The following is an 11,341-nucleotide window of genomic DNA, read 5'->3' as shown; positions in this document are numbered from 1 at the left end:
TTTATATTATATTAGTTATTCTTTCGCGATGCTGATCGATATCGCCTATTAGTTCGTCTCTTTGGCCTTCTGCCAGTCTTTCTCTCGTGAAGAAAACATATATTCTCGTTGTGACTTTTTTCCGCCAAATTATTATTTGCACTATGTTCTTGTCCAAAAATGTTAAACAGCTTTGCGTGAGAGTTCTAAAATTGAAAATATTTACGTGGTATTGAATTTAATTACACTTGTTAAATGCGAAAAGTCATTTTTACATTTAAAAGTGAAAATGTCACGTTATAAATTTTAAAGTTTAAGTTAGTAGGAGTGCTAATTATAATATGCGATAATCACAGTAATGATTTTAGTTTCTAAGCTTTCTGAGGGTCATGATAATGTATTCGATCACGTAACTTTTTTTTTATGTACATATATCATAAGCAGTTAACAGAGTCGTTAAACGTTAGTGTTAAAGAAACATTTAACGGGACGTTCTATCGGAACAAAAACCAGATAATGCATCATGCGACCATGCGTGTATCCTTGCATCGTGATCGTTATCAATCGCAAGAGTAGTCTATGAAGTAGTTTACTTGGTTTTTGCACCGTAGTCTTTTACGTCATACGGCAGCGATATTCCCTGCGAGACACACGCGTAAATAGTTTAAAATATCGGCTCGTCGCTTTGTTTGACCGTTCTAAAAAGTAGGGTACCATATTTGCAAACGGTCATTATATTATAATAATGACAGCAACGGAGGAAAGTATTAGTCAAGACGAAACAATATTCGAATATTAGTGAGACACTTAATGTGTACCCTTTTGAGAAGATTGATGAACATCTTGATACCTCCGGCGCATAAAGCAACGACAATGCAAGCGGAAGCAAAATCCTCGACGTCGTCGTAGCCAATACTGTTAACAACGTTGACGATTCCTCGGAAAACATTAGCGAACGTCTGCATCGAATCGATACACAAGTCCCTGACAAAGCAGATCACCTAAAAATTCAGTAACCTGCAATCTGCGTTCCTATACAATTTTCTCTATTTTTTCCGTGAGCAGAAAACGTGAGAGAATTCTCACCTGAAATATTAATTTAATTATCACGAGTATTAGCTCAATTAGCCTCGCTAAACAGTCCAGTATGACGGTGAGGATCTGCTCGATAGTTTCAAAAAGCCAACAGACGACTCGCCACAAGAGATTTGCGAATTGACCGGAGACACTGAGTATTTGATTTGTCATGGTCAGTCATTGCTGTTTAAATTTACACTTGATAAAAATTTCACGAAATTAAAACTCAAGCGGTTGTATCAATCATCTAAACTAAAAAAAAGAAAAAAATAAGAGAGAGAGAAATAGATCCATTTGAGTGAAACAAAAGCGAGTTTATTGCGTTGTGAAATTATCTGCGCAATTATTCTTCTTACGGGGAGAAAAATAAAGGAGAAGGATCCGTTTAATTAACAATTTCAACATTTGCTTTATTGATATCAAGCGGTAATTATAATCAGCGCACAGTGATAGCCAGTGATAACTAGAATAATTGGCGCGTGAGATTGCTGTTCGAACGATAATGAGACTAGCTTATTAAATAATCTGGCAGTATATTCACTATGTAATCGATGCGTAAGCTTTAATAATAGAAACCATCGTTAATATCCACTACACGGTGCTGCGATCTCCGTTTTCGGAAACTCGCTGGATCATGCGAGTCCCGCGAGAATCGGTAACGCAAAGGCGATCATTGAGACGAGATTCCTCGACGACGTGTTGCACGCGTCAGCATCGTTGCAGGATTGTACACACCCACGCACGTATCTGCAAAAGAAAAAAAAAGATAATCATTTACGAAAGAAGAAAGGAAACCTATACGTCCGATCTATCTGGAGTGCGCGATTAGTTTGTCTTACTTGTCGTCGAAGTAAAAGCCACCGCAGTGCGACATCCTTATGATCTCGGAGTCCGTCGTCAAGGTTCCGCTGTCCAGCGCGCAGCCTCTTACCATTAGGCTGACACCGGACTCATCTAGGTCATCAATTGATCAAGATTAATATACACGTCGATGTCGGATCTCGCGGTCGAGCTTGATCATAACGAAGACACGATAAATTGCGGCTTATCTTACCGTATATGCCGGCAATCTTGAGACATGCGGTCGCCGGGAAAAGGCCGTCCCGCCCTTTCCTGCCCCCTTGGCAAGACGACTTCAAAAGAGCGAGGCTGCCATTGTTGTGAAACGGATCGTCGCAGGGCTTATTGTCGCCGTCGATCGAGACGCACTTGAAACAGTCGATGGCCCATCCTGCAAATAAAAACGTAGATCGCGATAGATCACGAAGGACTTCAAGTAATTTTGCGGAGAGAGATCTCGACGGTGGTGATTTCGAAGCGGCGCGAAAAACGAGGTACATGAAGTAAGTAGCGCGTCAACGGCTCGCGGTAACGCATCGATCTTGATCGCGCAGGATTCACGGAACGGCTTCTTTTCGATATCTAGGCGTGACATGGTCGCGGAGGTACCTCGATGGAGGAGGGCGAGAACGGTGAGGGCGAGACAGACGACTCGCGGATTCCCTACGCTCATGCTTCGGCGACCCGGGGAGCGCTTGTTCCCGATGGAAATTTTTCGACGTCGGCTTCCTACATCCCCGGGAATTCCACCGGGCGAGCAGATTCCGCGGCCACTTCAACGGCGGATTCAATGACGTTCTGCGGCCGTTCTCCGTTCAACATCGTCGTCGTGGAACGATCCAGGAAGCGCCGAGCGACTGACCGGAAACGGTTTTCCCGATCACGCGTTCTTTGACGACGTCGCCGAAGTCGTGTTTTGACGGCCGGTTGCCAAGGCAATTCCCCCGGTCTCGTCGTCTTATAGACCTCGATCTCGTCGAAGATTTAAGGGTGATCGATGGACCTCAGTCGGGCACCGCCGTCGTCGCCGACCGAGTCGATAGGGCCCTTTCGTTCGTTGTTCAACAACCGCGAGGATATGCCGAGCTCGACTTCCATAATCTACCCTGGACGCTCCTCTGGACCCACCCTGGGACGTGTGGCACGCGATTAGTGGGTGCAGTCAGAATTTACGAGTGACGATAGCGAAAGGTAAAAATAACGACGAGATTCGTGATCCCTTGCCCATGCATTTTGTTATACTTTTATGGCTTGTTCGCGACGTGCGAAATTAATTGATGTCTCCCGAGATGCATGGTACATAAGTGACCCTCGTACGTTTTTATTTTCGCAGGAAGGCTAAGATTAACGGCAAAATGGAATGTACGAGGCAGAACACAGGAAGTTTCCGTGAGACTAAAGTAAAATTATGGCATCTGAAAAGCATTTGGGACGAGGTACAGAAAATCGGGAACGAATATTCCGCGTTGGAATACGCAAGAATGTCCGCGGCGGCGCGTATCCGCATCGCGCCGGGGAGGAGGAATCAATTTCAGTTCGGCGACGTCGCGCGCGCGTTGCATTTCAAAACTGCGCGCCAAGGGATGGTGCACTCACGCCACTGGATATCGGGCAAATCGCCGCGCGTCTCGTCACGTGCCGGACCAATCAAGGCGCGCGGCGGCGGCGACCGCCAGCGGCGCAGCAGTCCAGTGCAGGTCAGCCGTCTCGTCGGATCGCGTAGCGACACCGCGGATGCAGGTGGGTGCATCATGCGTCGTGATTGACGGCGATTTCGCTGCCGCTGCCGCTGCCGTCGTTGTCGCAGTTGTGAAATATGTGTCCATTCCACGTGTGCCCATGCGACCGCTCTTCCACGTGAACTCACGTCCCCCCGAGCACCGCCGCCCTTCAAGCCGACGCAATTGTCTACCATCGCCGTCACCGCCGCCGCCGCCGCCGCCGCCGCCGCTGCCGCCGCCGCCGGGTCGACAACGACGACGATGGGCCAATCGTCGAGCAACACCGGGCACAACGGTGAGTCCCAAAATTATCAAACGCAATGGTCGCATGGTCTTTGAACCTACCCTCACGGTTTCTCTTTCGCGCACACGCGTTTGTCATGTGTCAGTCACGGCGACAATCAACTGTCGATGACCGGGGCCGATGTCCGGTGACGTCGCGACGACGAGAGGGGTCCCCAGTCCCCTTCGTAGCGCGGATTTTTCTCGTAAAGGTTATGTTTGGATTCACCGGATATACAACCTAAACTTCCGTTTCGTTTGCCAGCACGAGAGTTTCTCTCGAGAAATACTCGAAAGCTAGAATATTTTCGTCTGTCTACTCGGCGCGATAACGAGAACTTGATAACGCGGATGAATTCGCGAGAATTAGACTGTTGCATTTTTCCCCCCACTTTTTTCCCTTTTTTTTTTTTTTTTTGTCGAGGCCAAGCCATCGTTGCGTTTTACTTTTTTGTAACTGCATGCTGCAAGGTGAAAGGTGCATGTTGGACATTCAAAGACATCATATATTTTGCGAATATTTTTTTTATTGTCTCATATAATATTATTGCAACAATGTTTTTGTTTTAAAGTTTGAAGTCTCGAGTGCAGATGGGTGTTTTAAGTAAAAAGTTATCACGCATTTTAGCATCGGCATTAGATATCTATTAAATACTTTATGCATATAAATATTATCGTAATTATCATAATAAAATTTATTATAATAGTAAAATTTAAACTGTTCTGCTACTCGAAGATTGCTTAAATGCAGTCGAGTTTTTATTTGAAGAATTCCGTTGGACGCTGCATAGAGGCGACATCTGCACTCGAGATACACTTCTTTCCGTCGATAAAAAAGGGTGGGTAAAATCTAGTCTTCTTACTCTTAACAATTATAATATTATAAATACAAAAATATTAACGTCACTGCGGTGACAATTTACTTTTACAATCTACCAATATTACATTCTTAATCGAGGCAAAAAAAGAAAACTAAACTACGTTACTTCACGCCTGATTAATTCGCATTAATATAAAAAACGTTGTTAGGAATTAAAAAGAATTCTACAAACGCTCACAAATAGCAAATTAATAATTAAATATTTAAAATAATAATTTAATTAATCTGACGAGCTTCGGTGCCGGTCGGCGAACGTTCCCCCCCGAGAGGCGTCGCGTCGCGTTTCGGCGATTACGCGATATTTTGCCAGCTGCATCTTTTCTGGCGCACCTTTCGATTCCGTTCTTCGTAGAGGAGGCCTGGCGGCCCCGCGCGGCTTGCAAGATGCTCCCGCACCCCCGTCGCGTAGCCACCGATCCCGCAGGATCACCGGGCGCACCCCGTCCCGATCGTCCCGGCATGGGCCGCAGATGGCATTGTCATATGGCAGACACAAGAGCCCTGGTCTCCGGCGGCTTGCCTGCCAGCGAAACCGCGATTGCACATCCGTACAAATCCACGACAGACGATACCTCGGTTTGCCCCACCGTCGAATTATCTAATCGACGTCACGCGAGCGGTCGCGTTTTTTATTTTTTAATTTTTTTTTCCCTTCTATTTTTTCTTTTCCTCGCTTCCACGACCGAAACACTTTGCGTCTCGAGAGCGGTTCCGCGACGAGTGAATGGCGTTCATTAAACTCGAGATTAGGCCGGCGGAAGCCGGAAGTTCGGAGCCCTTACGACGGAGAACCCGGGGGAGGGAGGGAGGGAAACCCAGCTGGGGAACGCATCAGCGAGACATTGTATTTTATTCTGCGCTGTTGGAGAAAGGTTACCGTTCAATTTGGCGAAATATCAGGCGAGTCTTTGAGCCGCGTCCAGAGAAGAAATACGCGCGCGCTCGGGATTCATAGACGACACTTCCAGGGAGGGGAATCAACGAGGAAGAAGGATCGTAGACGGTGCGTGATGGCCGGGGTTCAGGGCAGCGACCTAGTTCTCATATGTATTTATACCAAGGAGACGCTACGCTGGCTGCGTGTGGCCATTTTAGAGACCCAAAGAGAAAAAGATTGCACGGCGACGGGGAAAACGATAGGGAAAGAGAGAAACGAGGAGAGTAGACCTCTCCGTGCGTCACGGGACGTGCTCCGGCGCGAGTCTAATGACTCTGGGAATCCAATTCCGGTTGCGTCGCAACCTCAAGATTTTCGCGACGCGGTTGCACTTTGAGGAGATAATTTCGTTACCGCGGAAATGCGAGAGCGCCGCGGTGTCTGCGAGGCACGTGGCCGTTCGTCGTGATCGTCGCGCTGGTGCCTCTCGCTCAGGTATCTTTTAAAAACCTGCCAAAAGGATCAGATTCACACGCGCGATCGCTAATCGGGAATAGCCGGCAAAGACGCGGAGAAAGAGGCCCATAAATTTCAATCGGGAGAGGAGTCTTTCACGTGGCGCAGCTGATTTCGGGTCCGGGCGACGTCACACGCCGTAAAGATTTCGTGCTTTTGTGCGACCGGGCGCGACAAAAAAAAAATCCGGGAAAGCGTCGCTTGAACCGTGCGGCTAGGCTGAATTAAAGATTGCATTGTGCAAGTCTCGAAGACGCAATTGTGCCCGTCAACCTGACCGGCAAGGTAGCAGCAGGTCCATTGTACGACGCCGATGACTCGGCCAGGTAGCGCGTGCAGCGTCGGAGGAAAACTAAAAAAAAAAATAGAAAAAAGAAAAAAAAAACCCCACCCGCGGAAGTTGAACTTCGACCGAGGAGAAAGAACCGTAAGAGGAAAAAAAGAAAAGCTTTTTTAAAGTTTCCTCTCTCGCGAAGAGACTTTCGGAGAACTTTCTGAACTACTGCTCGGCGAGAGCACGCGGTCGGTTCGCGGCGTAAGAATACGGGAATTTATTTGCGCAAGATTCGCCATCGTCGAATCGCGGCGGCAGTCGAAAGGGGCAAAGTAGAGATATAAAACCGACAGCTACGCGACGTTGATAGCACACAGGCGTAAGCAAACCTTATTTTTGGGCCTCGCGAAAGCGAATCCTCTCGCGCGTTTCGTTGCTTGCACACGCCGCCGTTCGATCGGAGATCCATTTTCGCAACGACGATCCGTCAATAAACTCTCAACGAATCGGCCCGGAATATGGGTCATTACGAATGCTGCACGAGAAGGGAAGTAATTTCTTGCGCGCCGCTATTTTTGTACATCCCGCAATCTTGACAAATCGTAGTAACACGCTCGTTCTCGGCCCATTGTGCATTATACGGCTTCGGCTAATGAACCGAAATTGTATAATTTGTCTGAATTAGAATTAATCAGGAGTTAACGATAGGGTTTGGCGTACGGAGGATCTTCAGCGCGTGTACGTAACAAATAAAAAATAGAGAGATTCCTCCTCGTCAGCTTCTTTCCGTTAACTCGTTAATTAATTCTGATTCAGAGAAATTATACAACTTTTCTTCCTCAGCTGGAATCGCCGGAGGTCCCTCGGCGTTGCTCGTCATTAAAATTACATTGTTCGGGAGACCCGCGGGATATTTCGCGTATACTCTCGGATCGAGCAAGTCGATTCAGAGGCGGCCGGTAGTCGGCCGCCGTCTATTCCCAGTGCGTTGCAACACGTAGCGATCTCGCCGCGTTGTTATTCTTAACCCGGCGTCGGGGGCGGGGGCGACGGGCGGGGTGTAAAAAAGGGCAAAAGAGCGAGTCTATGACGTCAATTGGAAAAGGTTCCTGTCGTGCCACCGGGGCGCGAACCGCGCGTTACTCGCGCACTCCCGTGCGTCGCCGACGTGCTCGCTAAAGGCCTTTTCTTCTTCCGTCACTCCGGTCCTCTTTCGTTTCACCGTCGATGAGCCCTCCTCCTCCCTGGGCCCTCCGCCGGCGGTCCAACAACCGCGTCCGCGGGATACGCGCGCAGAGCAATTGGCCGCACGTCAAGCCTACCGGGCTATTTGCAACCCTCGTGGATTAATTTTAAGAGAGGAACGACAATTTGGACGGCGAATCCGCTCCGCGTTCTCTCGCACCGGCGACGCCGTATATCTCCCCGCGATTTCGCACTCGAATTCTTCCCGGTTGAATGAAACGATTTTCTCGTTTTTCCATACGGCGGCCGCTTTTCGCGCGAGATTCATTGCCCGTCGGCAATTTGGAAGAACAATTCGCGCCGCGAGATGAAAGTAACGAGGGCCGATCGCTTCCGCCGTTTATTCGAACGGTGGCCCTCTCGAGACGCGGATCAATATCGCGCGAGATGCCGCGAGTAGCTTTTATCTCGCCTACCTCGCGATTAATTATGCGGGTTTAGTCGCTCTCTCGGTGTAATTAAAAACGCGCGCGGGTGAATGTCAGGGTCGGCGTTGCAAGGCGTGCGTCGATTGAGAAAGACGGTGGGAGTGAAGGAAACCGCGGAGCAAAGGAACGGCTTTTATTCCTCGTTCTAGCGCGATGCTTGAAACCCTCGCAATTACAGAAACCACCCTTGTGCAAACCTGATAGGGTCGCGGAAAAAGAAAGCCGCCGTTTGGTTCGAGGAAAAGAAACAAATGCTTAACGGGAGGCAAGTTTTTTTTATTTTTTTTTTATTTTTTTTATCGCTTGGGAAATTATTTTTTCAGACTCTATTATCCTCGAATATATTTAAATTTTCTGCATTCGTTTGTACCAACATTGAAAGCGCTCTAATTTAATATATTCTATTTAATACTTTGCTTTTAATATTTAATTAATATTTAGGATACAAAAAGTGCACGGGGTGAATTTTTTTTTGTTAGCTCATACGAAACTCGTGTTGCTTTTTGTAGCTCGACCCCCATAATCAATAAGTAAATCGGGGTTTGAAGTTTTTTTTTGCAGTTTTTTTTATATTTTTTTTCCACGAACATCCGAAGGGGTAAAAGTACGCGTGCATAGATTCGAAATGTCATAACTCATCAGGGCCGCAGGGACAAGCAGTGGGAACGGCAGCAATTGTCCACGTAGCGGGCGAGTGCTAATGATTAGAATTAACCCCTTCGTCATTCAGGCATCACCCCTTTTTCTCGCGAAAATTTACGGTGTGTTAGGCTCACTGTTCTGAGACGCGTCGGTCCTACGCGCTTCTTCGAACCCTTTTCGACGAGCTTTATTCCGGCGGCTAGCTCCGGTGTTTCGTCAGAACGAAGTTGATAACTATTCAAGACGAATATCTCATTTCATCGCGCGGACATCGTCGCTCGTACATTAAATTAATTACCAGCTGGCTGATCGTAAGGAACACGTTGCCTCTCTTTCTCCGAATGCTGTCGCGGTCGTGCTCCAAGAGACTCGAGCAGAAATTTCTTTTTTTTTTTTTTATTTTACCAACCACCTGTTTGTAGCGAACCTGTCACATTGTGCGCACGCACATGCAGATCTTGGCGTCTGCAAATCGAGGTAGAGCACCCGAGGACATTTGCCTCTTCTCTTCCAAAATAACGGCTTCCTACGGTCGTCAACTCCGTAGTCGAATTAAAAAAAAATATCGTGGACCGCGATTTTCGAGGGGTAAAATATATTAAAATACGCGTCTTAAAATACGGATCTCTAGTCCGGGTAAGCTCCTCTTTTCTCTCTCCCTTCCCGTTCTTCTTTTTTACGTAACGAGAGGCCGGCGATAAGAGATCGCGGAAATTGACGGCGGCAATAAAAATTTATGTCACGCTCGTAATTACGAGCGCAGCCTCCCTTAAGACGGCGTGCCGTTTTTCCCCCCGCCAACGGTGACGACTTCGACACGCGCCTGCCGTGCCGTTGTCGCGTGGCACGGCGTTCGCCGAAAAGAAACGCACGCGGAACAGACTTGAGAGCAACGAAGAGATAGGATCACGCGACGGGGATGCGACGAAGACGACGTGAGCGCGCGAGCGAGAGGCGGACCGAGCCGAGGAGAGAAAAGGATAAGCCGCCACCTGCCACGAACGAGCAGGCAGATGTTGCCGGGTCCGGCTTGACCAACGTCCTCGAATCGCCTCCTGATCACGGGAAGCTGCCGGAATCGGCGAGCTCGGCGGTCCCTCGAGTGACATCGATATGCCCGTCGCAAAAAAACCGCCCCGACCCCGTCGTCTTTTTCTATAACGAGAGTCACGGAGCAGGTCTCGGTTCTACAGTCCCGATAAGACGCGCGAACTTTCCCGACGACTCCTCTCGAGCATTAGATCAATAAAAGAGCCTCGAGATGCAACGCACTTTGCGAGTAGGCCTCCGGTAACCGAGTTGGCGGCGCGAAACTGCAGCGAGGGAACTTAGGGGCGGCAAACGTCGGGAGGAAAATCCGTTCTTACGTCGGGCCGCCTGTACCGTCCAAGTTCACGTCTACTCGCGAATAGAATTTCCGCGTAACTAAATAACTTTCCGAGAAGTTCAGCCCCCGATCTCCGTGCGGGCGAGAGTTCTCCGCGAGTTCCCGACTTCCGTCCGGGTGAGAGCTTCGGGGGGATTATAGGAAGCGGGGCGAGAGGGATCGCCGGGATGTTGCCGCTGTTACCAAGTGAACGCATTAACGGCGGCGATGGTGGAGGTATGACAGATGTTGAGAATTTCGACCTCGAGAGCCGGGCCTCCGCTCGGGAGGGGCGAGAGGGGGATGCGGCGGCTGCTGAGAAAGAGATGCGATGTTGGCGAGAAGATAACAGAGCATGGTGGCGCGTGGCAGCATGGCCGTCTCGGTGGGGATAAATATAGGGTGTAGGAGATACTTAAGACGAGAGACGAGGACGTATGGGGGAACGGGGATGCTGGGAAAAAGGAGGGTGAGGCGAGATCGGCTCCGAGGGCCTGAAGGGCGTTGAACCTTTTTTCTCTAGGCTCGCGATCGAATCTTTCGAGATATTTGGAAATTTACCTTTTTCGAGCGCCGTTCTTCTTTCAATAACAATTATTTCGTGGCGAGAGGCTTACGCGACGACGAGAGGGTTTTGTCGAAACGGCCAGTCGATCGATTAAACGGGCCGCCGTTTATTTCGTCATGTCGGTAGCAAAGTTCCTCGGGAATGAAAGATTCCGTTCGGAGATAAAAACCTGCTGCATCAAATCGAGGACGTATGGGCACCGATCGGCATTCTTCACCAGCTGACACCTCGCCCTGGTGGCGCGTGCCGCTGACTCTTTTATAAGAAACGACTTTCGTCGCTGCGCTAACGAGACTGCCACGTGTTCGTTGCGATCCACGTACTCAAAGATATCTGCATATAAAGAGGAATTTCTCGTTTCTGCGATTTGCGCGAAAGTGACGGGGCATCGATATCGTCGGATCGCAAGGCGAGCGCGATAGGATTCACATTCGAGATACGGGCGTTATCTCTCGTAAGCGAACAATTCGTCAATTTATCTAAAACTTCGATTATGCGACCTGGTTAGATTAGGATAATGAAATAGGTTAATAAAATAATCAAACTAATTAATTCAATAATTTGCTCTTTATTGTAACTTTTTAAAAAAAAAAAAAAATTAAGTACAAGCTTCAACAAAGTATAATTTTATAATTAAAAAATTACA

General features: G+C 48.4%; 3 protein-coding genes across 3 annotated transcripts in view; 1 reads left to right on the top strand and 2 right to left on the bottom strand.

Annotated features, from left to right (window-relative positions):
* Positions 1-11: 11 nt before the first annotated feature.
* LOC139107864 (uncharacterized) lies at positions 12-1,349 on the bottom strand. The gene is made up of 3 exons (XM_070665729.1): positions 1,066-1,349; positions 798-980; positions 12-185 (listed from the first exon to the last, which is right to left on the bottom strand). The coding sequence occupies exons 1-3, from the start codon at positions 1,225-1,227 to the stop codon at positions 12-14; spliced, it is 519 nt and encodes a 172-aa protein (XP_070521830.1). The 5' UTR covers positions 1,228-1,349.
* Positions 1,350-1,440: 91 nt separating this feature from the next.
* LOC139108052 (uncharacterized) lies at positions 1,441-2,791 on the bottom strand. The gene is made up of 4 exons (XM_070666052.1): positions 2,506-2,791; positions 2,111-2,287; positions 1,896-2,010; positions 1,441-1,803 (listed from the first exon to the last, which is right to left on the bottom strand). The coding sequence occupies exons 1-4, from the start codon at positions 2,567-2,569 to the stop codon at positions 1,689-1,691; spliced, it is 471 nt and encodes a 156-aa protein (XP_070522153.1). The 5' UTR covers positions 2,570-2,791; the 3' UTR covers positions 1,441-1,688.
* Positions 2,792-3,549: 758 nt separating this feature from the next.
* The window catches only part of Neur (E3 ubiquitin-protein ligase neur), a 42,500-nt gene continuing 34,708 nt past the window's right edge, over positions 3,550-11,341 (top strand). Inside the window, exon 1 of the mRNA XM_070666000.1 lies at positions 3,550-3,912. Coding sequence (XP_070522101.1) covers positions 3,879-3,912 — 34 coding nt within the window. The 5' untranslated portion in view covers positions 3,550-3,878. The remainder of the gene's footprint in view (positions 3,913-11,341) is intronic.

The sequence above is a fragment of the Cardiocondyla obscurior genome, linkage group LG14 (genome assembly GCF_019399895.1).
Source record: "Cardiocondyla obscurior isolate alpha-2009 linkage group LG14, Cobs3.1, whole genome shotgun sequence".
Lineage (NCBI taxonomy): Eukaryota > Metazoa > Arthropoda > Insecta > Hymenoptera > Formicidae > Cardiocondyla > Cardiocondyla obscurior.
The sequence above is the reverse complement of the archived record's forward strand: the minus strand, read 5'-3'. Positions and strand labels throughout refer to the sequence as shown.